The sequence below is a fragment of the Astatotilapia calliptera genome, chromosome 12 (genome assembly GCF_900246225.1).
Source record: "Astatotilapia calliptera chromosome 12, fAstCal1.2, whole genome shotgun sequence".
In the NCBI taxonomy this organism is placed as follows: Eukaryota; Metazoa; Chordata; class Actinopteri; order Cichliformes; family Cichlidae; genus Astatotilapia; species Astatotilapia calliptera.
In genome coordinates this window covers 15,065,623-15,092,736 of record NC_039313.1, presented here as the reverse complement: position 1 = coordinate 15,092,736, position 27,114 = coordinate 15,065,623, and the positions used below count along the sequence as shown (strand labels likewise).

General features: G+C 40.4%; 1 protein-coding gene across 3 annotated transcripts in view; it reads left to right on the top strand.

Annotated features, from left to right (window-relative positions):
• ccser1 (coiled-coil serine-rich protein 1) overlaps positions 1 to 27,114 on the top strand; it is a 127,300-nt gene that overhangs the window by 1,998 nt on the left and 98,188 nt on the right. For all 3 annotated transcript variants that reach the window (XM_026188367.1, XM_026188368.1, XM_026188369.1), the window contains exons 2-6: positions 3,339 to 4,356; positions 5,042 to 5,459; positions 10,004 to 10,188; positions 18,258 to 18,348; positions 20,892 to 20,997. In XM_026188367.1, the coding sequence (XP_026044152.1) occupies positions 3,364 to 4,356; positions 5,042 to 5,459; positions 10,004 to 10,188; positions 18,258 to 18,348; positions 20,892 to 20,997 (1,793 nt within the window). In that variant the 5' untranslated portion in view covers positions 3,339 to 3,363. The remainder of the gene's footprint in view (positions 1 to 3,338; positions 4,357 to 5,041; positions 5,460 to 10,003; positions 10,189 to 18,257; positions 18,349 to 20,891; positions 20,998 to 27,114) is intronic.

The following is a 27,114-nucleotide window of genomic DNA, read 5'->3' as shown; positions in this document are numbered from 1 at the left end:
AGTTCTTCATTCTGTTTTGGTTTATTTGAGGATTGTGATTTTAATGCATCACTATTGTTACATGGAGTGAAGGCCGCAATGACAGAAAACGTAACCTGTCATGTGTTTAATTTGGGAAAACTAGAGCTGGAGATCTAGAAACGTGCTTAGAAATCTTTCTTCTCCAATTCAAGTAATTCTTGATTTAAGTGAACATCTAAGCGGACAGTTATATAGAAGCAACGCCAGCTCACAGCAAAACGAACACTTTGCATTCAGCTCAGCAGCTCTCAGACTAATTGCAAAGCAAAGGGGAACTCAGATTAGGTGAGGTTTTGCTTCCTTTTTTGTAGGTAACCTCGCTTCATGAGCAGTTACTGATGAGTTTAGTCAAATGCCTGAGTGTCTGTTAGCTCTTTTGAGCCTATAATGTAATTTTATGTTAGATTATAGATGACAGCATGATTATAATAAAACAATGCTTCCAAAGGTAGTATTGAGTGAGTGTATATTTGACATTTTCAGCCCCTGTAAAGTCTGACAACAGGTTGTTTGCCCTTATTGTTAAATGAGAGAGGCGTTCTCAATCTGATTTAATCTGTCTAATTGGTTGTCTTAATCGGTTAGCCCAGAGTACTATGACCAGGTCAAATGGCTGTGTGGTGGGTTGAAAATCTAAAGCTACTAAACTGTTGGCTAATCTGAAAAGGAAGCGTTTGATACGGCTGGTGACCGCTCTGTCTTGACTTGCACGAACAGCTAGATGTGATCGAGGACAGACCCTAGCCTAATACGTGTGCGTGTGATATTAACGCCGTTGTTTGGCAGTACTATTTATTGACTTCCTCTCTCTCTTCCTTTTCTGTTTTATACGTTGCATTGAGTTAAATTGTAATTTAAAATTTGCATCACATTTAGAATATGAGAACATTTATTTTCAGGTAGGTGACACTAATAATACACCACTTCAGAGTGGAGAGTGTTAATGTAAGCTTATTAGGCAGAGATTGAAAACAAAACACTTCAGGAGCTCTTAGAGAGGTTGGCTCTTCAATAGTACAGGGACTGCATAGTCACTGTTACGCTTACTGAGTGCAAAAAAACAATGACAGGAGTATTTGCTCAAATGAAAGCCTTCCTTTATGACTCAAAAAGGGGAACTTTAGTCAGTTCCTACTAGCAGTGGGGCATTGTGTTTACTCAGAGACTCTCTTTGTAAGGTCATGTGAGGAACATTGTTGTAGGCTGACGCTCTAATTTTGTATTCTCAACAGCCAGTGCAGGTGAGAGGGTGAGCTATAGGCCAGGAAGTTATGGTTGGCCATGAGTTGTACTGGTGCTGTTATATTTTTTTTCCAAAATTCTGGTCTTTCCTATTTTGTTCTTTTCCATGTTGGGCTTTCAGTCAGTGGCTGATTTATTAGTGCTTGTGAAAGCTACATAGTAGTTTATAATGTATGGATAATCTGCACCACTGCAAACACATAGAGGTTCAGCGCGTAAAATCTATAAATCCATTACTGAATTTTTTTAGGGGCATTTTTTCCCCTTTATTTAATAGTGAGAGGAGAAAGACCAGGGGAACACACACACAGTGAACCACTAAAGAGCCACAGGTCATTTCAACCATATTGTGTATGGCTGAAGGTGATACTGGACGTCATTTCCTTACCCCTCCTAATTCAAGTGCAGAATCCTAGCTATGGTGGTCAATGTAGGATAAACAATTAAGTGAAGCTTGCTTCTGTGATACCGAGGTGAGCTTTGAGGATACGCTGAACTTTTCTGTTGTTAAGCGCAGAAAAACCTCTGTTAGCTGCTGTTAGCATCTGTTAGCTGCTGTTAGCATCTGTTAGCTGCTGTTAGTCTCTGTTAATGAAACATTTTTTAAAGTTGAGATACTTAGTGGATAAAGTCTCGTATAATGTGGGAACGTAATTAAATTGTTTATTAGAAGGAAAGTGTATATTTATGAGTACAACATTCTTTTTTCTATCAAATGACCTTAAAAAATGAACTTACTGTATCTGTAAATAACTGTGCTAAGATTTGATCTTTTTCTAGTACATCCATACAAAAAAACCCCCCTGAAAGAGCGCTTAGGATATTTTGTAACTCTCTCTTCTTCACTTCTTTCCATTCTGTGTTTGTCTGGCTCTCCCCTTGGGTTAGGTCTGTCTGCACAATTTAGTTGTCAAGTAAATGTTAATTGCAATGTGTGAAATGTTAAACAGAAATCAACCCTCCAGGTCTCATAGCAGATCTAATAATAGTCACGTAAAAACTTTCTTTACACATGCACTTCCAAGTGAAAATGACGTTTTGGGGCAATAAAGAGCCTTTTTTACTGTTTGATCTTATGAAATATGAGATGTATCAGAGCAGCAGTTTTTTTTGTGAGACACGCCAGATGACCTTAAAATAGGGATGCGCTAAAAGTGAAGTTCTCGGCTAGTATTGATGTTTTTAAAAAAACAATTTGTCCAGTAGCCGATGCCAAAACAGATGTTATTTTTTGGTTTTCTTGTTAGTTTAATCCACTTTTGTGCTAGAGAGAAACAAAGAAATTCTCATTATAAAAAAATAATTGAACTATTTTAAAGTCTTTCACCCCTTCATCCCTCCTGTCTTCAGACATTTAGCAAGCCCTGAATTGATGTGGCTCAACAGATGAACATCGACTGCTGCTAGCGCTGAATGTTATCTGACAGGCTGATGACAGACAAAAAGGCCTTTTACACCCAGAATACCTGCTTTACCGAATGAAAAATACTGCCTCTCATTCTGTGAGATCTCACACCTTTGTGAGAGTGTTAGATCCGTCTTTGTTCACATGTACTGATGTACAATATACAGAAGTACACTTCAGCTAAGCCCCTTCAGTATGCTGGGTGTATTCAGACTTGACAACCACTTTATTTGTATGGAATAAATGTGAAATCAGATTCTGTTTTTGCCTCTTTTGAGCTCTTTTGAGGCAGGTGTTTGATAAAATTTTTCCATTAGAGAAAGTTCACACATAGACAGTAGGAGAAATGGTGTAAACAACACTGTTTTGGTTTAAGGAGTCATTTCACATGCCCGATTTGGGAAAAATCTCTTAAGTATGACACTTTTTCCATATCAGAATGGGTAAAGATGCAGCAGGAACTTTAAGAGTGGGAAATGTGAGCAGTTTGTGCAGTTAAACTCCATTTTTGAAAAATAAAATTGTGCTCCAAGGGTTAATGGACCGGACTTTGAGAGTTCTTAGCCACATAAGGGTTTGGCACCAGAGAAGAAGTGGTGTATGCCATGCAGTATTCAGGAGTTGATGAATGGTTTATTTATTAAATGTTTCTGTCTGCTTGTTCTCTCAGAGTGGCCCACTGCCTCAGCTTTTAAATGGGTGAATCAGGCTCACGGCGATCAACTCTTGTTTCCCGCCTGCCAATCTTCCGCCGCAGCAGCAGCAAGAGGCAGGAGTCCCTTCCCTCCTCTCCATCTTCAGGCGGAGTGGGAAATGGCGTCCACACCTCCTCGCCTTCCAGCACCAACTCCAGCTCCGGCAGCACCGGGAAACGGCGGAGCCTGTTCCGCACGCCGTCTCTCAGCTTCGCAAGTAAACGGAACAGCGATCCACGTGTCCAGCCTATCAACCTCAACCTCACACCGCCGCTGACACAGGGCACCGATGCCAACGGAAATAATCAGCAGGCAATAAGCACGTCGGTGTCAACGGGGTTCAGCGATGGCGGCGGACGGCCCAAGTCACGCCACTCATTTGGATTTGGCAGCCACAAGCAAAAGAAAATCACACGCTCTCAGACTGAGGACTTTGACAAGGCTTCATCATCGTCCTCTACGACCAATCGAAATGTGTTCATCAACTGCATCAGCAGCTCGGGAACCAATGAGGGCGATGACTCCGGGATCCTCGATGACTACAGTGGCGGCAGTAACAACAACAGACGGTCATCACGCCAGAAGAAACAGCTGCTTCCGAAGTCTTTCTCAGCTCACCAACGCTTCTCCCGGACATCTGATCATCACAGGCCCCCTGAAGTGAAGCTGGAGCCTCCCAGCACCACCGCTACCATCACTCCAGGGGCAGGAGGGCTCACCCCAGGATCCTGGCCTGGTGAACTTGGTGCTGGTGGTGAGAGCTCACTCCAGTCCCCTATGATATCAGAGGATCGAACCACAGCGATCACTCCTTCCGAGTTCATTCCAATCACTGAAGACTCTGTATCTGAAGTAGATGCGCTGCCAGCTCCGAGCCCCGGATCGGGTTCAGCACCAGAACCGGCCTCTACACCAGGGGTAGATAAGGAAGCTGCTCCACCCGATCATCCACCTGTTCCAGAAAACTTCAGCGTGGCTGTCTCTACCTCCCAGGTATCATGTTTGTTTTGTTGAAGAAGGTTTAAAATCAAATGGGGTTAACCAGTATAGACTAACAATGAGTTTAATAACACATAACAGCTTTTATGATAAAAACACACCACATTTAAATACTAAGTAATCGGTCTGCATGTAACCAAATAGACTTAAAAAGATCAAAAAATGTTAGGGCTTCAGGAATACAGCTGCAGTTGCCGTTAAATGCAAAAACAAGAACACGCACAAAGGACGAGTATTTGTGACCACTGTTTGGAGTGTGTGAAATATGGAATAAAAGTTGAGCACCGGGCATAAAAAATCCTTTTATTGAAAGAGCTTAGGCATGAAAAAGAAGACTAGTGCATGTCTGAATTCTGCCCTTCCCATTTCACACCTTTACGCTCACAACTTTTCCTCCTTCAAAGCATTTATTCAGAGATATTATTCTGTTTTACTGCCAGCTGAGGGAACTTCAAAAAATGAAACCATTCACTTTCCTTTATGGCTTTAGAGTAGTAAAGACTGCATTATTTTGCCTTCTAAACATGTGCACTTTGGTGCATGAGAACACAAACATCCACCTTTTAAATGCTAGCTGAAGGGCAATCTTCTGTATGTAAACTGTTAGCTTTTTGCTTCATTATCTTGCCAGTGAGAAATTTGAACTTTGCACATACTAAATAAAATGCCTTCTCCTCAGGTTTTCTTCACTCCTGCCCAATCAAGCACTGAAAAACCATTACTCCCGGACACCAGCACAGCCAACAACACGGACTATGAAACTGCCGTTTCCGTCTCGGAGCCTGAGACGGCCGTACCCTGCCTACCTCTGCGGGAACAGTCACTGGAGGAGAGGAAGGAGAGGGAGGAGGAAAGGAAGGAAGCGAGGAAAGAGTTGTCAGCAGAGAAGAGGGAGGACTTGGACTTAGAGAGGAAGACAGGTTACCACACAGAGACCACAAGTGAGAGCGAGGCGTGCGTCGTACGCAGTGAGGGCTGCCACTCTAACCCTGAGCAGTCAGAGAGGAGGGCAAGAACCACGCGATCTTTTCAAGAAAGAGGAAGCTTCTGCGGCTGCCATGAACCCAGACCCTCTCACTTGAGGAAACCACACACAGGTATCAAATTCAAGCAAATGCTTGCAGGTAAATAACATATTTACATGCAAAGCCAAAGCCACGGGCATACAAATGTATACAGCCTATGTGGTCAGTGTGAGTCATAGAGCTGGGCTGATCCCATGATGTAAGAAACACACACCAAGAAAAAAATGTACACACGTTACGTTTGCTGGAAACTAAGCCTTTAACTTCACACATACACTTAGTTCACTTTGACACTTTCATTGTCTTGTACTTCTTTCCACACTTTATGACTTAAACACACAGATTCACTGTACTGACTGGCATTTCCAAAACACCAGTGTAGGGTTTGGCAATAAAAGGCTCAAAACGATATCACAACATTTTAAGGGAACTTACGATCATGATTTTGATGACAGTTTACAAGATATAGAGAAAAAGCTACTGAACAACATTTTATCTGTAATTGCAGCCGCAGAGAGCAGCATTTATTACTGCAAACAAAATGAGGGCATTTTCTGTCCTCCTTTTCCAGCGAGTTACTGTCAGTGATGACAGACTACATAATTGAAAGTGTAAATCTGTTGCCACAAGGTGCCAGCAGAAGCAGCTTTACAGCGCAATAGTGGTGAGACAGCAAACCAAATCAGTAATTTCATTCCACTGTTTGCTCGTCCTGTCACACCGAGCCATGCTTGGGGGAGTCATTTGTTTACTATTGGTTGCACATGACCAGTTGCTAGTATCTCCACGTCGTGTGGATTCTGATGGTGTGTTTTGGCCTCAAGTGGCGAAACACATTTGGTACTAAATCATCATCGTGAGAAGCTGACACATGGCTCTTGCTGTCAGATATGCCTGGGCTTGTCTTGTTTGGAATTGCTGTATTGATTGATATCATTGATATCATGATATGACACTCATTTCATGAAGCTTTCTACATGCTGTTCTTGAGCTAATCTGAAGGTCACATTAAGTTTGTAGCAACTGACTCTGCGCACTACGCACCTCAGCAGTCACTGAGCCCACTCTGTGATTTTATGTCGCCTACCACTTTATATATAACCTTCACTTTGTTATAATACCACTAATAGTTGACTGTCGAATACCGGAGTTGTTGCACAGGCTGGAATTCACCGAGCTCCTGAGAGCGACCCATTCTTTCACAAAGGTATTCAGAAGCAGTGTGTATGTTAGGTGCTTGATTTGTACACCTGTGACTATAAAGGTTATTGAAACACCTGAACTCAGTTATTTGGGTGGGTGCATAAATACTTATGGCAGTATAGCATACATCATATCAGGTCTTATTACCATCTTGTAGCCCTTACCTTTGACTCTTGCTGCTATCCTCTATCACAACTCACCCCTAACACCTTTGTCCGCCTACTCCACCCTGGCTGCACTCTTTTCTTCACCTCTGTTAAGCACCATTTGTTGCTTCGGATTTGCATGAGACAGGCGAAAGTACTTAAACTCATCTGACTTCACCCCTTCTGCTCATTGAATGGTCACTGTTACACCTGTCTCCTTCTCGTTCACAGACGTGTATTCTAACTTTCATTCCTCCTTTCTAGAGCATACCTCCACCCCACCTGTTTCTCTTCCACCTGCTACTTACTCTCAGGGGCAATCGCAATGTCATCAAACGTTATAGTCGATAGAGAATTCTGCGCTACTACTACAAACGAGGGCTCATCAGGCCCAATCCCTGATGTAATCCTACCCCACCTTAAACTCATCTGTCACTCCTAACATACACCTCATCACTGTCTCACTGTCCTCAAACATGTCGTGGACCTGCGTCACATGCTGATGCATGCAAACATATTGAACGTGAATCATTGTCGGATTCTAAATTGTTGTTTTTCCATGAAAAAATTTATGGCAACAGTATTATTGTATTATTGGAGATGTTCATTTGTAAGTATGATCTGAACAAATTGCTGTTAATATAGTCACTGTTACGTTTTCATCAAAAAAGATCCACATTCATCTCTGCTGAAATGAGTTTGACAGTAAACATTTATTATGAAGTTAAAGTGATGCTATGCTCCTGCTACTTCAGTGTTGTTTGGTTTTATTACTTCCCTATGCGTGATTGTACAAGTGTGAATTAGAATGCCAATAAAAATCTTGAGAGTTCATTATCAAGCCTATCAAAGAGATTCTCCCAGGAAGCTGATAAGTGGAGGTGCTGTAAATTGGCATAATCGAGATTTAAAATGATATTATTCTCATGTCTCACAGCTTGTTCCCACTTGATGATTGCAGACTACAAGATGATTTGTATTGACATACGGAGCATAATGCCTTTGCATTGTTTGCTTCCAAATTGTTTGCTAATTCAAAGTTGGGAGTGAGAATGTTTCCAGACAATAAACGTATTAGGGCTGGAAATCGGCAACATGAATTTCAAATCAGATTTGAAACTCGTGTGGCTGTCAGTCCTTCTTGCAGCAGCTCAGGCAGTTAATCTGGAAAAATCCTTTCAGTATATTAAATTAGTGGCAGCTGTGGACTGACTGAAACAGTAAGTGTCACATTGAAAGTGTTTTTCTTAAATAAAGCTGATTTGTTAATGCTATCCTTAATTCACCTCCAGCTGCTGCAACACAATGCGCACTTTCTTCTTGCCAGACTTTCTCTGGTAACAACAAAAAATGCCTACAAAACGGCTCTCTTGAGCAGCTGAGTGCTCAAGAGAGGCGAAGAAGAAAGGGTTGAGCGGTTGGTGACGACTATTGGGGTGATTTGTGACAGAAGGAAGCTGCAAGAGTGAAAAGAAAGGTTTACAATATGGTACTGAGACCTACTATGATGTGTGGTTTGGCACTTACAACAAAGACAAGAAGCCGAGTTGAAGATGCTAAGATTTTTGTTAGGACTGACTGGAATGGAAAAGAAATGAGGAACAGCTGAGGTTGAGTGGTTTAGAGACAACGTTAGAGAGGCAAGGTTTAGACAGTTGGGACATGTGCAGAGGAAGTATAGTGGATATACTGGACACAGGATGCTGAATATGGAGCTCCCAGGCAGAAGGACAAGAGAAAGACCACAGAAGCGACAGAAGAGGATGTTAGAGATCGAGTGAGATGAAAGCAGACAATCTGCTGTGGCGAGCCCTAAAGGCACCAGGCGATAGAAGAAGAAAATTTGAATCATTCAAACATGAAGTCCAGGGTTTCACTGGGAGGACTGTCCAAACTGTTTGATGAGGAATCAGAGGTCAGTTGCATACCGGCAGTACAGGCACTTTTGGCTGCTCCCTTATTTTCTTCGCCACAGCAGATGGATCCACTCGTTTGATTTGGTTCACACAATTTTATGCCAGATGCCATTTCTGATGCAGTCCTCTCTTTTATCCGGGCTCAGTGCTGGCATTATGTCGCCTTCTGACTGGATTTGTGTTTCCTCACGGTCTTGAACTGAGGATCTTTCACTTGTGAGACAAATGTGTTAACCACTGTAGCGCTAAATTGTTGTTTTGTTACCTTCACAGTTGAAACTGAAGAGACTGATAAGAAACTTGATAATCCACCGAGGTTTAGTCATGTTCAAAACGTTTCCTGTATAAAATGTGGGCATTGATACACTTTGATGATGCTCCTGATTTGCCTTTTTTCCCCCTTCTGTTAGAAACTCTAGAAGGACTGTAACCTTGATTATTGCAACTGTTCAAGGCATGCTGTTGTGCAGTCGAAACATGGCTTGATTGAAGGACTGTCTGCAAGCGAACACGTAACATGGTATTAATGGCCTATTTTAGCAACACACAGACACACACAGCATGTTGCAATCCCTCCTGAAGGAAAATAGCTGAATATTGATTTACACTTTGAGTTTCTGGCTTCCAGGCAGTGAGAACTACTGACAGACTATCACTGAGACAAATAAGCTCATCTGTTGACTCTACAAAAAAGGAATTTTTTGTGCAAACATTTAAACAGTCTACAATAAGGGTCCCAATGTGTTGTAACTCCATGTGTAGTTACAGATGCAATCATGGCACTTCTTCAGTGTTCTCATGTCTGCTTAGTTCTTGCATGAAGACTACCGACTTACATGCCTGTTGTTTGCGCGTGTAAAGGTTCAGGTAACAGTGTGCAAGTGTAGCAAGAAATAAGGAAGATAAAATGGCTCATACAAAGTCTTGTTTTTGTGTGTCTGTGTGTCTCCTCTTGCTTAGTGACAGGATGTGGTATTGTCTCTCTGTTTTCACTTCAATCTTCTAGGAGATCAAAATAGAGCAATTATAACAATCTTTCATTTATCTGTCTAAGGAGTATTTCCCCTGAAAACAATAAATAGCATTTGACCAAAAGCAATATTGCTGAAAAGCTTTGTAAATGGAAGATTGAATGTCGTTTAAAATGCTGAATATATAAAACATTGTGATTTAGTTTCATGAAACAAAAGCCCCTTTCTAACAGGAAATAGGGCTGACTGCATTAGTAATACAATAAAACATGATTACATCTATGCTTGTGGAATCACTGTTATAACAGTTTCACCTGAATACATTATTTCTCTCCATCTGTCTGATTGTGTAATTCTCTTTGTTTCATTCTTTCCTCCAGCCTCACTGTGCAGCAGTGCCAGCCCCTACCACGAGGTGATGCGGATGGAAAGACGTCTGCGCTCCTCGTCCGAGGGGGCTGGTGGTCCTCGTATCCATGGGAACCACAGAGAAGCCCCCGGCATGGAGGGATGTGGTCTGCTCAAACACAGAAACAACTCCTCATCGTCTAAACTCGGGAGCCTGGTAGGGCTTAAGCTTTCTGTGTTTGTTTGTGTGTTTATTCGACAGCAGTGCCCTTTGATGATTATGTCATCAGTAGTTGTTTGTGCACATTTGCGGTAAACTATTTTTTATTTATGTATATATTTTACATCAGCTAGTCATATATTTTTGTGAGGTTATAATACATAATAAAGCACAAAAGTGTAAAGAAAAAAAAAGTTAACAATATATCATTTGTGTGTGTTTCTGTATATTTAAAGCACTTTTGTGCTTTATTATTTGTGTGGTATTGTGTTGCTTTATATCATGCATATATACTCATTTGTGTTGAGGTGTCTACGGGAGTTTTGCCTTTTTGGTCAGTGATGGAGGCACTTTATTAAATGCACGCATCTCAGATGAGATATTGGCCACACCACTCTGTTGGCCCTGCTTCAAAGAAATTCTCCTCAGAAACATACCTAACATGAAGGGACAATTGATTTTATTGTGATAAATGCTGTAACAACCAACTGTGGAAACAGTGTTACAGGTATTTAAGGTGTTTTTATGCCTACGGTTTGTTTACTCTGGTATGGAGTTTGTGATTTTGATTCTTTTCACACAGAAAATTCAAGCAAATCCAAAAGCATCACTACAAATCACGTGAACTAAATAAATGCAGAAGGAGATAAAAAATGTAGTCCTTTGACCAAATTGTCAATAAGGCAACATACCAAGTGAGCTACTGGTTAATTTTGCAGGTAGTTGCTATAGTTTGTTCATGTCTATAATACTCTGCTGCATCCCAGAATGGGCCACATAGCTGGCTACAGGAAGGCGTTTGGCTGTAATTTTCAGCATACACACAGTAGTTGGATCGGATCAAAGTCGGATCACATTTATGCCAAAAACAAACCCCACTGGAGTTTATCTGGAACTGGACTCATACCACCTTCTCCAAAGCGTCTTGTTTTGATCCACACCTGAGTGGAATTACCACATTAACATCTGCACAAACAAACTACACTAAGGGTGGGGTATACTGGTGCTGAATAAAAGTTGTGCAGTTCTAAATGTAAAACGTTCACGCTGGCTAAAATACCCTTAAAGAGGATACTTGTGGAAATGCTGCTGGGTTTGGTCACTTTCACTAACAACATCAAGTCATTATTAAAGTAGTGCTACGACTCTCTGACCTTACTTTTTGCCATTGCTGTGCAAACACAGCAATGGTGTAAACACTGTACTGCCTGTTCATACTGGCACGCCTACTCAGTGTACATGAAGGGTTATTTGAAATGCATTTACAGGCTTACTAGTACTACTTACTACTTAATTTTTAAAAAAAAATTAAGCCTTGTCTGGATGAAGATGGTTTGCTATTTAAAACCATGTTTTTAAATGATTACATTTAATTTCAACAATACACATAAAGATAATGAGGGGAAAAATACCCTCTTTAGTTGATTACTTGATTGTCATTTCAAGTATAAAATTGTGTCTCTTTTGAAAGGGAATAAAAAGAGAAGATGTAATTGGCCTCAATCATAGCCGACCACTAATGCAATGCCATTTAATATGTAATGTAATAAAGGATCCGGCCTAATCTCACTCAGTGCTCATGCCTCTGGCTATGCAAACACTAAATGTTCCAGCATGCCCTCAGCAATGCAGACATAGCTCTGTTTACTTTTTCAGCTTTGACTCAGAAAAAAAAGTTGTAAATTGTTGGTGTGATGGTATGTTGGTGGTGAGTAAGTGTCCTGATAATCTCAGGAAGTAACATTTTGAAATGAGACGCTGTTGAATCGACTGTAAATGAAATGGTGAATGCAGAAGTGTACACTGTAGAGGTGGAACAGTTTATTGAGGGTCACCACTTCTTGATTTTTTTTAGCTGTACTTAACAAACGGATTAGGGAAAAGTGGTTCATCAACTCACAGATTATTACTAAGGGATCTACATGCTCAGCAAAGCTGGTTGTGTCATTTAAATGATGTTCAATTGGTACCCAAATGAGGCCCAAAGTGGGACAATAAAATATCCCCCCAACTCTTGATACTAGGCAGGATGGATCCATGATTTCATGCCTCAGTTTCCTGCTCTTAAACTGACAGGAAGTGGCACCCGGAGTGGTCTTCTGCTGTTGTACATTCAGAGATGCTCTTCTGCATACCTGGCTTGTAACGAGTGTTTGTGTGAGTTACTGTTGCTTTCTTTATCAGCTAGAAGCAGTCCAGCTGATAAGAAGCCAGACGTCCTCTGACTTCTGGCATCAACAAGGCATTTTCACTCAGAGAACTGCATGCTCATTGGTTAGTTTCTCTTTTTTAGACCATTCTTTGTAAACACTATAGATGGCTGTATGGGAAATTGCCAATAGATCAGCAGTTTCACCGTGCCGATTTGAATATGGCAGGGTTACTGCACTCTAATTCTTGGTCGGTGAGTGCATGTCAGGTGTAGATGATGGTCTTGCAGTGTATTGCCAAATCCCTCATTGCTATGGTATTGTATCATACTATGAGGGATTGTGTGATTCCAACCCCTAATACAAGTCTTTTATACCTTACTCATTGCATCTGTCTCTGGACATGATGCACACTTCAGTAAAGATGAAGGAATGTCTTCTTTCCCTTTTCTTTGTATATAAAGGGCCCGTCAGGGGCCTGAGTCATGAAGGAAAGGTACGAGCCTGGGAGTGTGTATTATGCATCACCACTGTTACCGTCATGTAAATTTGTGGGGTAGCTGTTAGGTATATACCTAAGTGTGAGCTTTCTAATTAAATACAGAACTAAACTTAGTGAGGGCATGACTGGGATACAAATGGTTTGCTTATTGTTTATACGCATACTGTTTGGATGATTATGGTGGTAATGTGTTACAGAGCCTGTGGGATACAGTGATTATGCGACGCAAAACAGAGAACGGCTGAAGGATACAATACAAAAAACTAAAGATTTAGTTTGCAGTGACAAATGACTAATTTGTTAAATTTGCAAAGATAAACTGTGACGCGCCGCTGTGGACTGAAGCAAGCCGATGTTTGCTTGAGCCGTTTGGCGATTTCATTCCAGTAGTTATTGTTTTTTGATATCCCTCTGAGAAGCTGTGAGATATTTATTTTGTCACCATATTCAGTGTTGTTTGCTCATAAGTCTCTCAATGACAGCTGTGATAATACTGTGACAGTCTGACAATGATTACACTCAAAAGTGGCTGAAAAAAAACATTCTTGGGGAATTATCTCTTATCTCAGAGAACAAACAACTTTGAACATGGATTTTAGTTTGTAGTTTGATGGATATGTATATGGCAGAATTCACTTTACATTGACTGTTTTACTTATGTATATCAACTATCGACAGTCTCTTGATTGCTAGACAGTGTTGTAATACAGAGTGGCTCTTGTTTTCATATTTCTCAGTCTGATTGTTGCCTTGTGCAGGCTAGATAGCATAAATGGCACTTGTATTAATCATACACAGATAAGGATTCACTTCCTCTCCAAGACAGAATTTGTAATGACCACAAGCAGATGGTTTGGTTTGGGAATGAAAAACAGAGAGGATGTTCGCACATACTGGTGTTATATGCTCTCTTGGCCCCAAGACAGCACATAAAAGCAGTACCAATTATGATATACTTGAAAGTTCAAATCAAATGATTTTCTCTGAGGCTAATGCACAATGGTTATACTGCAGAGCCCTGACAGTAATGGTTTATGGAGAAAAGATCTTGCAACTTATACGCACCAATGACTAGATGAGCCAAAATGCTGCAAAATAAACACGAATTTAAGGTGGTTTTGAAGTATGCAGTTGTCACATTTAGTGTGTAGATTGTCGTGCAGAGGACCCGAGCACAGAACGCTGCAGGCAGAGCACTAAAGGAAATGTAAAACTTTATTGTGGATTATCAGAGTCCTAAACTACAAAACTGTGGACTGTAATTCAAGAAAGTACCAGGAAACACCTGAGCAAGCGAAGGACAGCTCACACGGACAGTCACTCAACAGGACAAAGGACATAAGGAGGACTAGAGTGTATATAAACACAAGGACTGTTAGGGATAAGGGACAGGTACACACAGTCAGGGCAATCATGGGAGTCAGACACTAAGCAACATTCAAGGCAAGACAATACAGAAAACATATGCCAAATGAAACCCAAACAAGGCAAAGACACATAACTAAATGTGGACGTAAGAAGACTTGGACTAAACAAGAGGACAGATACAAGGAAACACTAGAGGACAAAGTCATAAACTTAGAAAAACAAGACAACTACACTCATGAAAATTAACAAGCTCAAAAGAGAAATTGAAATTCAACAACTAAACATTATAACAGTAATTCATCTTAACGGGCATCCAGACTCCATAAACACTAAACAGTAACCAGAATAACCAGGAAGTCGTGCTCAAGATACTGGAAATATAATAGAAAAACCAGGAGACTATAAAGAGCAGCGCTCAAGCAATACAAAACAACTGGCAATCACTGAGAACGTGATCCAAAACACCGAATCCTAACAGAGAAAATGAATACCAAGAAAACCACGAGATGACAACAGGAATCAAAAACGTCTGTAACATCACAAGAAATCAAAACAAGAATCGACTGTTTAACAAAACTCAGACTTGAATATATTCACTCAGATAAGATAGACAAGTACCTGAGATCAAGGCAGCAGTAAATTATTGCATCATCATTATTATTATTATTATAAGTAAGGTTATTGTTGTTAATTAATTAGGTTTTATTTAACTGGTTGTCAGCACTTGAGAGGCTTTGGTGCGCATATTTTATTGAGACTGTTCTAATGTGTTGTTCAGTTATTGTAGTAGTAACAAAAAAAACAGTAAAAAAATGTGGTAAAACTTAACATTTAGAATGATTAAAAATTATGTTGAAACAAGCAAATCTAGTCAGCTGAATAAAGACAAGAATTAATAATGAATTTAAAAGAAAAAGTAACAAATTGCAATAGCTTTCTTTATATGTAAGTCTGACAGCTAGCTCATGAAAATTCAAATATATTCTTTATTATTTATTGCAAATTGAGAATGAGTAGTCTGTAATAATAATAATGATAATAATAATGATAATAATAATGATAAAAGCTATTTATATGGAAACAAACTGATCCTTGAATTAGTGCTCCATGGCAATTTCCCCCGACTGTACACGTCGCAGACCATGAAGATTTGATACTGGAAATAAATATGTCTTCACTTGTTTCACTGTAAAGAGGATCTGAAAGCTGGTCTGATCGACACTTTTTCTCTGAGAAAGCCTCGTGTCAGAGTTGAAGTTGTTTTTTGTGTTGTTAAATTTGGCTGTGAGTTCCTGCTCTGACTTGTCAAAATGCTTGCAAACTTTCATCAGGCCTTCCAAGATGACCTGAAATAAATCTTAACCTGCAATATGTGATATCTTCTTAATCTTCTCGGAAAGATTTCATGCTTCCGAAGTTAGAAATGTAGCTCTGTCAGTCTAAGCCACGCGTTCGGAGCGAGTTTCTTACAGCGTCAGCGGTGCAAATATCTGGATTTGTTTCTCTTATCGAATCGCCCGTTGAATATGAAAACGTTTTACTCGGGTTGCTTCGGTCTTGGACGACTGGTGTTTCTGTATTGAGTGATGGCTGTTAGAAAATGTCAAATGTCAGGTGTTAAGTTGTGAAACAAGGTTTTTTTTCCCCTCAAGTAGGTGTTATTCAACGGAAGTTTCACTGGACGTTCAATCCTTCATGCCCTCAGGCGCACTGTAAACACAACTGGCTGCGAATCGTCGACTCAGACAGAAAGGAAGTCATTTTTTACTCCATAAATATCTGCAGCCATAATACCTGGCTGCAAAGCCAAATTGCTCTGCTGCGATACTAATGCATTCACCACATTAAAGAAGTGAATAAATGTAATTTTCATAGACTGTATATGTGGTATTTTTTACAGAGTGCGAATGGAAACCTCTGGCTTTTTATGGACAGAGAATCTCTTGCTTCCTCTTATCCCTGTTTTGGATGTCATTCTGCTAGGCATTTAAGAGATGGAGCCATTTTTTGATGAGAGCAGAATCTGATATTATCTCTATTAACTCAAGGATTATACTCATTCAACTCACATTAGTGATGTAAAAAAGGTGACATCTCAGGCTTGTAAAATCGTATTAACACATTTCTGTGGTTGGAGGGGCACATTAAAATGGGTAATTTTGCTTCAAATGAAGTCTGTGTGCAGTAGCATCACACAGTATGGCTCTTCATTTCTTTTCCCAATACCTTTTAGCTATTAGCTTTAATGCCTGAAATGAGGGCTTACGTGTTCAGGCGCATCACACTGAAATGCGTTCGGAGCTTTTTCTGATGTTTACTGCACCGCCATCCAGAGGGGGAAAGGAAAGGATAGAATTTTGACTGTTCATAAACACGTAACTGCTGCTTTGGAGAACATAAAGTCAACTGATTTGAAATTCAGAGGTGTGTTTAATGGTCAGGGATGCCACTGAGCTTTGAGGTTCAGATGGGAGGAGATCGATACAGAGTTGCTCGGAGGCAGTTTATGTCCAAACAACAGTGATGAGGGGTGAACAGAGATGGTTATTGGATTTTCTGATGCATTTTAATCTGTAGATGTTGTGCCAGACTGGTACTTGGTAGTTTGTGAATGCTGGTATTTCACTCTGGTTTTGGTTTGTAACTTTTTAGTGCACACAAGTTCAGGGAAGATATTTCTACCAGTACAACCAGGACAGGAATGCTACCCACTTACACTACATGTTGATGCAGAACTGCATTGACATGCAGGTTGTGATTTTCATTTGAGTCAACAGAGACCTGCTGATGATAAAAACATGTTCCCAGGGAGGTTGACATATATGAGTTTATGTAGAAGTGTCTCATAAATATTACATTAGCTGGTAAATAAAGCCTATAAGTACACTTCCTGTTAGGCAGGAATATGCAGTGTTTTAATACATGTATTTGCCACACTATACTTCTGTGTGTTTTTTTGCAGTGAATTTACCCATTTGTAACCATTGGATGGCAGTATTGACTTTTAAAATCCTGAACGTAAAGGAAACACATCTTACTGCGTCATTATAACCTCATAATGCCAAGAACATGGAAGCTTCTGCTGAAAGATTACAAGTGAATATCTGCTGTTAAGTGATGAAGCATGACTCACTGCGCTGCTGTGGCTATAGCTCATTTAAGAGACGAAGGATTAGGAAAATCTTATCAGTTATTTTCTGAAATTGAAAGAGTTTGTAAGAAATTTTAAAACCGTAACGTCAGTGAAGATAATGTTGATATTTCAAGGCCACCCAAGGTGGAGGGAGGTTTTCTTGTTGGATTATTATTGTTGACGTTTGGACAACACTGGTTTTTACATAAGAGAATTAATTTAAACTCAGTAATCAGAAGGCACTGGCTCGTTTTTTGTCATGATTTCTAGTTGTTTTTTCCCCTTGTTTATTCATCAGCAATTTTTAGCCTGTGAAGCATGGTAAAAGCTGACAGTGGCTGCACCAAACTACAGCCTCATTGAGCACTTTCTCGCTTTCTCAAACTAAACCCTTTATTAATCGTCCCTGCATAACAAGAAGAGCAATTTGTTCTCGATAGTTTGGATGTAATGATGAAGAACTAAATATCTTATTAAATGCAAGCAGAATGGGGGAAGAAATACAGTGCACTATTAAAAAGAACTGCATTATTATCATTTCTAATATTTATAACGTTTAATTTCTTCAGCTAAGTGATTCTTCTTCTGATTGTTCTGACCCACCTGGATTACTTTGATGAGAATCGTTTCATAATTTTTTGTAAAGTTGTCACATAGTAATTAGTATTCTGCGTTTCAGCGTTTGTTTTCGGAACCTTTTTGATTAATGACTACCTCGCTGAAATTGTATTAAAACGATCTATCATAAGAACATCAGGCAAAAAATTCTCTTTTATTTTTGTTCATTTTACAAAAGCAGGAAAAAAACCACCAGCGTGTATTATGTTATTGTGAGGATAATAATTAGTCGTTGCTTTATCGCTCACCTTTTCAGAGTTTGTTTCATGTTTGTGTTTTTGCTCTTTCTCATCAGGATGTTCTGAACAACCTGGGTTCCTCGGAGCTGGATGAAGACGACCTCATGTTAGATCTGGATCTCTCCGATGATCAGCGACACCGACATGGTAACGTTTTTTCTGCTGTTTCCGCCATAATAAACATTTGCATATTTTGCGGTGACATTGTAGGAAATCGGTGAGAGAATTCTGCAACCATTTTTAATCTTTTTAACCAGTTCTTAGCAGATTTCACTGATGATTCTGTACATGCAAAGTTCATTTAGATAATACTTCAAAATAGCTTTTCAAGATGCCTCCTATGCAGCGGGACTTGTTTCTAGAAGAACTCTGTGTAGGGGAGTTAATGGACATGTGACTGGATGATGAACAATTGCATCATAAGTTAAAACCCTGAGATATCTTTTGGAATTAAACAAGTTCTTTTACTCTTTATGATTCATGATTTGCACTCCCATTTACTACAATGACAAAAGACTTCATTGCGACTTTTACACTTTGGTAATCCATCCAGTCTGGGGGGCCAGATTGGACCCTCTTTGAGGACAGTTCTGACCCCCCAGACTCATGTTTGTAGGTTACATTACTCATGTCCTTTATATCTGTATCTCTTTTAATTAAAGGGAATATCTCCTCTCTCACCTTCCTCTCTGGTGTCACAGTCGCTCCCCTGTCTGGTTTTGCTTCAATCTTTGCCTCTCTTTTTCCTTTATTAGTACACTTCTCCCTCATCACCTTAAAGCATGAAACCAGTGTTCTCCCTGCTTCTTTCAACACGTGCTGGGACTTTGATGCGGCTGCCTCATTTACACCAATTCATCTCCTTTGTTGTTCTGGCATTTCCATCACACTTCTCCTGACATGCGTCACAGTTGAAAAGTGTCTGTCGGAGGAAAATCGTTGCTCGTGCCCTGCCACGGTAGAGCATAGGAGTGCCAAACACCCTGAACCCCAGCTTCCTCTCATACAACACATAAGAATAGTATTGCGCTGAAAAAGTGCAGTGTAACCACCAAACATACAAATCTGTTAAGAGAAACTCTGTGTGTGCTCATGTATTGGCTTTTATTGCATCCATGTCTTAAAAATGGGATTTTTCTGTTATGAGTCAATGTTACAGTGAAATCGTTAGCTTTTAACCAGCAGTGCTGTTTTTTTGCGCAGACATAACTGAGCAAAATTGAAAGCTCTTGCAGTTACTGTCTGTACTGATTATATTTCTGACCTGTGCTTGCAAAGGTTTAGTTCGTATTAATATGCGTCAAACCAGACAGATATACATAGTTGATGTGTGGTAGAGTGCAACACACGAAGAAAATGACTCAACGAGGTAAACATGAGCTTGTGATCATACTCCATTTCTGTGCTTCATGTTGCTCAGACACAGGGACTACAACAATGCAGCGACGGGGTGCGTTTATGTCAGCTCGACTAGCTTTGTCTCTTATCAACAGATCTATCGGTGAAATTATATGTTAATGTGAGGTTGGATTCATCTATTTCTAGGCCATATTTAAGTCCCAGATGGGCTCCTAGAATATTGCAGTTGCAGTCAAATAAAGTAAAATGCTCAGCAGCACTGAGAAGTAAAGAATACAATGGAAGCTTCAGCGCTAATAAACAGAATTTCCTATGCTTATGGGGTTTGAAGAGCATTGGGAGGCTGGGTGGTTCACTCACACAGCCAGTCAAAACAAACACACACACACACACACACACACACACACACACACACACACACACACACACACACACACACACACACACACACTGGAAAGATCTCTACAGGCACTGGCTGATGCAGAGCTAAGGGAGGCACCATCATTAATATACACACTAGCACACAAGCGTGCATGCTTAGTCATTAGACCTAATGGTTTGCAGACTGTAGCATGAAATTAAAGGTTTGATGAATTGTTCTCATAAAGTCAAGGGACTAAGACTCTGTGCTGGCATTAGAAGAGTAAGGTTCTTCCACAAACTCAAATTACAGGAACTCATTTAAACACACCGTAACAGACATTCACGCAGAATACACAATACAGACACGCGCAGATCCATGCACAGGTTCATATAAAGATGTATATGATGTATACGTACACAATTTGATGCACACCCATCTCACAATCCCTTACGCCCACGCACTCATCGGTACTCCTCATTTTGACCTCTCTCAGGTGGCTTGTTGAAGCCGTTATTAAAAAGCAAGCAGTTTCACAGCAATTTATGGCCCACAGGGCTCTGCGTTCTCACTCCTATGGTGACTCATGCCCTGTGGAATCACACAGGGACAGTGTGAGAGACAGAGACCTTTGCAAAGACATAAAGAAATACCAAATCTTGGCTTTATATCCAACTTTTATTTCACTGTCTTTTATATTGGCCTGTTAAATGTGCCATTGAATATTTAGGCATAATTGTAAAGAAACACAAAAAACAACAACTGATGGTATGATGATCCCAACGGGTCACTACTGAATTTTAATAACCTCTTTGATCCAAGTTTTATAGCTCTAATTCATCTCAAAAGAAGATTTAAACAGAGAGCTGTGAATTCTTCTTAGGCTAACATATGTTGTCAGTCAGATTGTCACCTGGGGTTAGAGAAAACAACTTCAATCCATTACATGTCTGTTTGGTTGTGTGCACAGTGTCCAGAGAAGACTCCAGCCAGTCTCTAGCTTCCTGTCTGAACCTGCTGCCCTCACCTTTGGACCCATCTGGAGATCGCGTTTTGGGAAAAGAAAATATTCAGAGGTAATAAATACGTGTGTTTTTATTGTAGTGCTTTTCTGTGCTTTGTGTTATACATATGTTTATAGGGACTGTCTTAAAAATTCTTAAGTCCATTTAGTGTAAATTTTATAAAGAGCAGAGTTGTTTGGCTTCTTAAAAAAAAGGGAAAACAGCAGCTAGTTTTTAAAACACATGGGCCACTTTATTAGGTATACCCATTCTTTTACTCGTTAACAGAAATATCTAATTAGTCAATCACATGGCAGCAACTCAATATACTTAAGCATGTAGGCATCCAGACCTGTTGGAAGTTCAAAAACAGCATCAGAATGGGGAAGAAAGGTGACTTTGAATGTGACATGGTTGTTGGGCTGGTCTGAGTATTTCAACAACTTAGATTTGACCATATCTGAGATTTACAGAAAATGGTCCAACAAAGACAAAATATCCAATGAATGGGAGTTTTCTGGGTGAAAATGACTTGCTGATGCCAGAGGAGAAAGGCCAGACTGCTTCAAGTTGATAGCAAGTCAACAGTAAGTTAAACAATCACGTGTGTCAACCAAAGTGTGCAGAAGAGCATCTCTGAGTGCACAGCCCTGAAGCACATGGGCTGCAGTGGCAGAAGATCAGTCAGCTAAGAACAGGAAGCTGAGGCTACATTGTACACATGCTCAACAAAATTGGACAATAGAAGATCCAACCAGTGTTGCCTGGTCTAAAGAGTCTTGAGTTCTGCTGCTAATTGGATGCTAGGTTCAAAATTTGGTGTAAACAACATGAAAACATGAATCCATCCTGCTCACTATCAACGATTTAGGCTGATGGTGATGATGTAATGATGTTGGGGCCCCGTTGTACCAGTTGAGCACCATTTAAACTCCAAAGCCTTCCTTGCTGACCATGTCCCTTTATGACCACAGTGTAGCTATCTTCTGATGGGTACTTTAAGTAACATAACAAAGATTACATCATTTCAAACTCTTGTTCCTTTAACAATGGATTCATCAGACTCAAACGGCCTCCACAGTCAACTCATTCCAAATAATGGACCAAAATATCTGAGGAGTGTTTCTATTACCTTGTTGAATCTGTGCCATGAAGAATTAAGGCAGTTCTGAAGGCAAAAGGGTGTCCAACAAAGGGATGGCAAGGTGTAACCAATGAAGTGGCCAGTGAGTGTATTATTACCCTGAACAATGCACGCTGAAGTAAGGTGAGGACACTTTTGAAATAAAAAATAATACCACAGTGTTACTGTTTTGCAACGACCTGTAAGTGCAGTACACAAAAGTAAAAATATGCCCAAATCATCAGTGAGTGAGTCAAGTTATTGGAGGTGAACTTGCACACAGTTTTTTAAAGGTATTTGGAAGGTAGGGTGTTCCCAGCACCTTAGAGAACTTGTCAAAATTCTCTTTCTCACTTTCTGTTAACATGTCTGTTAATGAAATCCCAGTCTCACTTGGATGTTTTTTAAACCAGGACTATATCGGACTGGGATAATAGAACCAGAATCACATAAAAAATGTCGCCATGCACAGTGTGTGTGTGTGGGCGTGTGTGTGTGTGTGTGTTTTTTCATTTTACCTTATAAAATCCATGTTAGAAGAGAGCGAGAAAGCTGGGCGGTTACTGTCTATTCTGGGACTTGCTGATGTTGAATGTTCTGTGTAAATGCATGCAAACATGTTTTATATCTTTTCCTCTCTTAGAGATGAGACAGCAAGAAGGAATATAAATAAATTAATTCTGATTGAATAAATATGCAAGCTGTCCTCCTCTCCTCTGTCCCTTTGTAGCCAGCGACTGAAACAAAACACTTAAGAGTTTCTGTTTACACATGTGCTCCACTGCCAAGGACAGTTCAAAATCAGATTAGATTTGCCCACTTGTTGCTTCTTTTTGCCCAGAACCAGGACAAGTCTTACTGGACGCACACAAACCTGCATGCAAAGCCATTTGTCTGCATAAAGATACACAAGCACAAACACACACAGTGCAGCTTTTCAGATGGGGCTTATTTGGGTTTTATGGAGCCAACTGAGTAATAAAGGGGTTGTAGCACCATTGGCTAGATAAAGATGATTATTGCTTTACCTTTCAGTATTGCTTTCTCCACTCACTAGTTGAATTTATCTCTGCTGGAACCCACAGAGTAATTGTGTCTGTCTAAATGTGTTTTTCCTTGAATAAACTAGCTCTGATCTTCTGTTTGTGGAGACAGTGCAGATCAACTTGTGTGAGTGGTTTTAAAGTAGAGATTTATACTATACCATTGAGTCACTGGACTTAACCGGGGCCTCTTTTTTTTTTTTTATCACGCTTCTAACGCTTCTCTTTGAAAGTTTCAATGAATAGAGAGACATTCTGTGTCTAGACAGTGTCAGTGAATCATGCAAGTCGGGAGTCAACCTTTTCAAATCATCCAAGGTTTTTGTCAGACTCATTGGTTGTTTCATTTATAGTGAAGTCTCACTTATCATTGAAAAGCAGTGGAGGAGCTTTCATATCAGACGCACACATAGAGACACGCTCAAAAATATTTACATTATTGCCTTCTGTGTACAAGGTCATGGCAAAAATAACATTCTGCTGAAACCTTCTTTGGCTTGATTGAGCTTGTCTGAACTGAGCCAGCGATGTTTAGCCTGGAAATGTCAAAACTTGAGGAACTGGTTCGATCCCTCTTGATCAAAACAGTGACATGACTTGGTGTTTTGACAGGATCCCTTTAGCAGAGAAAGCAGATGAATGAACCAAAGCATGAATAGATGAATACGCTGGTGCTTTTAGCTAAAAATGTAAGGTCTCAGTCACACAAGCCTAGAGATCAATCCGTGAACCCTGGGTAACTAACAGTTGTAAGGGAAAATGTGTTTCACCAGACTGGTTGCCAATTTAGTTGACACAATGCATGGAAGATGCCAACTTATCAGCAGACATTCACCATTTAATCTCCACGCCGTAGTGAAACTTTAAAATGGTAAATGGCCTGTATTTGTATAGCGCTTAACACGTTCAGTCATCCACCCATTCACACACGTGATGGTAAGCTACATTGTAGCCACAGCCACCCTGGGTCGCACTGACAGAGGCGAGGCTGCCGGACACTAGCGCCACCGGGCCCTCTGACCACCACTAGGCAACGGGTGAAGTGTCTTGCCCAAGTACGCAACAACAGAGACTGTCCGAGCCGGGGCTCGAACCGGCAACCTTCCGATTACAAGATGCCCTGCCAACTCTTGAGCCACAATCGCACATCGCCATTTCTAAAGGTTCAGCTTTGAAGGTGAATATTCTCAGTTTTCTGTTTGTGTTGCACTCTTTACAGCAATGACTGTAGAAAACATGGACGATGCGACAGCGCCTCCACCCATTGTGCAAAAATGAAGCCAAAATATCCAGCTTGTGGAGGCTGCCATCTTGCATTGTTGGAGCCAGAGTCTGCGCAGTAGTGACTTGAGGTGGAGGTGTAAAGCTAGTTAGCGATGCTACACACCTGTTACTTTAATAGTCTGTATTATTGAAGGATTCAGCACTGCTTAGGTTTTGTTTCAATTTTTAGACAGTGATGAGATCAGCTGCACACTCCACAGAGGCTACAGTCCTGTAGAAAGTTATATATTTAAAAATATATGATCCTCTCTGGTTACTCTGGTATGAATAACTCTGTATCACTTTATGGTAAATGACACACTATCTGCAAAAAACTGAAAGAATTCCAGATGACAAGTTTGCAGTTAAACATCCAAGTGGCGACCTTTGACCTTCATCAGGTTTTATTTAATTGTGTCAGAGAAAATCAAATGTGCTCTTCATGCAGCTGAGTACATAAAGTATTTAAAACGGAAGCTGTACAGGTCTGAGATGAGCAGCTTTGTAAAACACCAAACTGAGGTCCTGTTAATGCTGATATATACTGGCACTGCTGGTGATGAATCCTTTTGACTTTTTGTCTTTAACTTTATCAATAAACAGCTGCAGCCTTCACTGACAGCACATGTGGTACTTTAACCTTTGTACTGTTTTCATCAGTTAATTTTGCAGTTGACATGTGAACATGTTGGATGATCTGTCTGCTGTCACTGGGTGGTGCTGAGGTCTGAATCTGAGGGCAGCTCCTGTAATCACAAAGAGAACAGAACCATAACAAACTGAAATATAAAGTTTCTCTCAAGTCTGAAATAAAGCTGATCCTTCTCTGTCCCACACACTCAGGATCTGAAGCTCTTCTCTTACATTTTTTTCAGTTCTACAGTTTAATCCACAGTTACTGATTAATGAGGAGTTACTGAAGTACAAGCTTTTTAAAAAAAATGGTGTTACCGTCTTTAAAGATGTGGCAAGAGACAGAAAACATGCTGTTGTTTGCACATATTTAATAATCAGCTCCGCACAGGAGCTGAAGTAGTGTACAACCTGTTGCTTTTACAGTATAACACTTGTAATAAAAGTACAGTAACGATAATTAGTGACTGAGCAGCCCGGAGCGTTTCTCTTGATTTCTTTAGTCAGGGTAAATTCATTCACCTGCACGGGTTAGCTAACGAACGAAAACAAGTTTCCCCGACAGCTAAGTGCTCATCTTAGCTAGCTAGGTCTCAGGACCGAGCTAAGGACGGTAGTTACGGATTAGCTTACAAACACGTTTAACTTACCGAAAAAGTGCAGCGGGGCCTCGGGTCCTTCTGTCGGTAGTCCAGTTTACTGAAGAACACCTCAGGTTGTCAGGCTAAAACAGTCGATCGTGTTTTCGTAACGTAAACGCTGGCCCTCCTCTCAGAGCCTACGCTCTATCTGCTATTCCCGAACAGAGATACGCAAGTTTCTCCGTGACTGCAGCTGCCAGTCAAAGCTGCTGTGATGACATTACATCGCAATTTAACATCTCCGTGGACATAAATCAGCGTGGTGAGAACTATTGATAACAAAAGAAAGAATCTTTGGGAAAAAATTGTTAATTTATTCTAGTCTGATCCCCGTCCCATCCGCTAACATGGAGGAGGCGGGGTTTATGACCTATACTGCAGCCAGACAACAGGGGGCGATAGAGACGTTTTGGCTTCATTTTCGAAAAGCTGTCGCGTCGTCCATGGTTTCTATAGTCATTGCTTTACAGTGAGGTGATATGGTCTGGAATTAGAGAAAAGCATCACAAAAGCTAACAGTAAACAGCTAATAGCAAACATGTATCTGAATCATGTGATTAAGGCACACATTACTTACAGATTTGGTTCCCTTGCAACACTGATGAACGCTCTGCTTCTTTTAAGTCTATCTTAGTGCTCTTAAAACATTTAGATTTCTGTCGTTTCCAAACATTTTTGTGTTTCCAGAAACAATTTCTGTTTATTTAACTTTAATTTAACAACTTCTGTTGCTTTGTGTGTTTTTGGAGCATTTGTCTATTTGCTGGCATTTCCTTAAGTTGCAGTCCTTTGACCTTTCAGGGCCATTGTAGTTTGCAGACAAATTGATGCCTTTCGTGCAAACTATAGGTGACTGGGGCAAGGTGCTAGTTGCTAAAGAAAGCGCAAGAAGCACCATTTACCTCTTTATGACCAATTTCTTACCAGCAGCTTCCAGTAACATCCAGCAATCACTCATAGCTGGATGGAGAATATATATTTTTATTTTTGCAACCAGTGATTTTCGGATTGTTGCCGTCTGGTCTCTCCGCTATGTGACTGGGGCCTAACATCACCATGTTAACACAGCGATGTGTAGCAGCTGTTACAATAATGGTTCATATACCATGTTCTCATCTTGATTTACTTTTTTATGTTTAAATTAACTCTAAATGCAAGTCTGTTAGAAGTGGTTAGTTGTGGGAAAATAAACATTTTATCTGGTGATAGGGAATATGTTGGTACACCTCAAAGTGTTTATTCATCCTGGGTGGAGGTGTGGGTGCAGCGGGGCGTGAATATGTGTGCCAAATGTCAAGACGATCCATCCAGGACTTGCTGAGATACATATTTTATTTTGGACCAAGGTGGTAGACTAATTGACCATCAGACTGACATTTCCATCCTAGGAGTCATGCTGCTATCGTGGCTAAAAGTGTATGCAGTAATTTTACATTCAAGTCATGTTGCGTCTGAGTAATGGCTTATATGCCAACCTTTATAACAA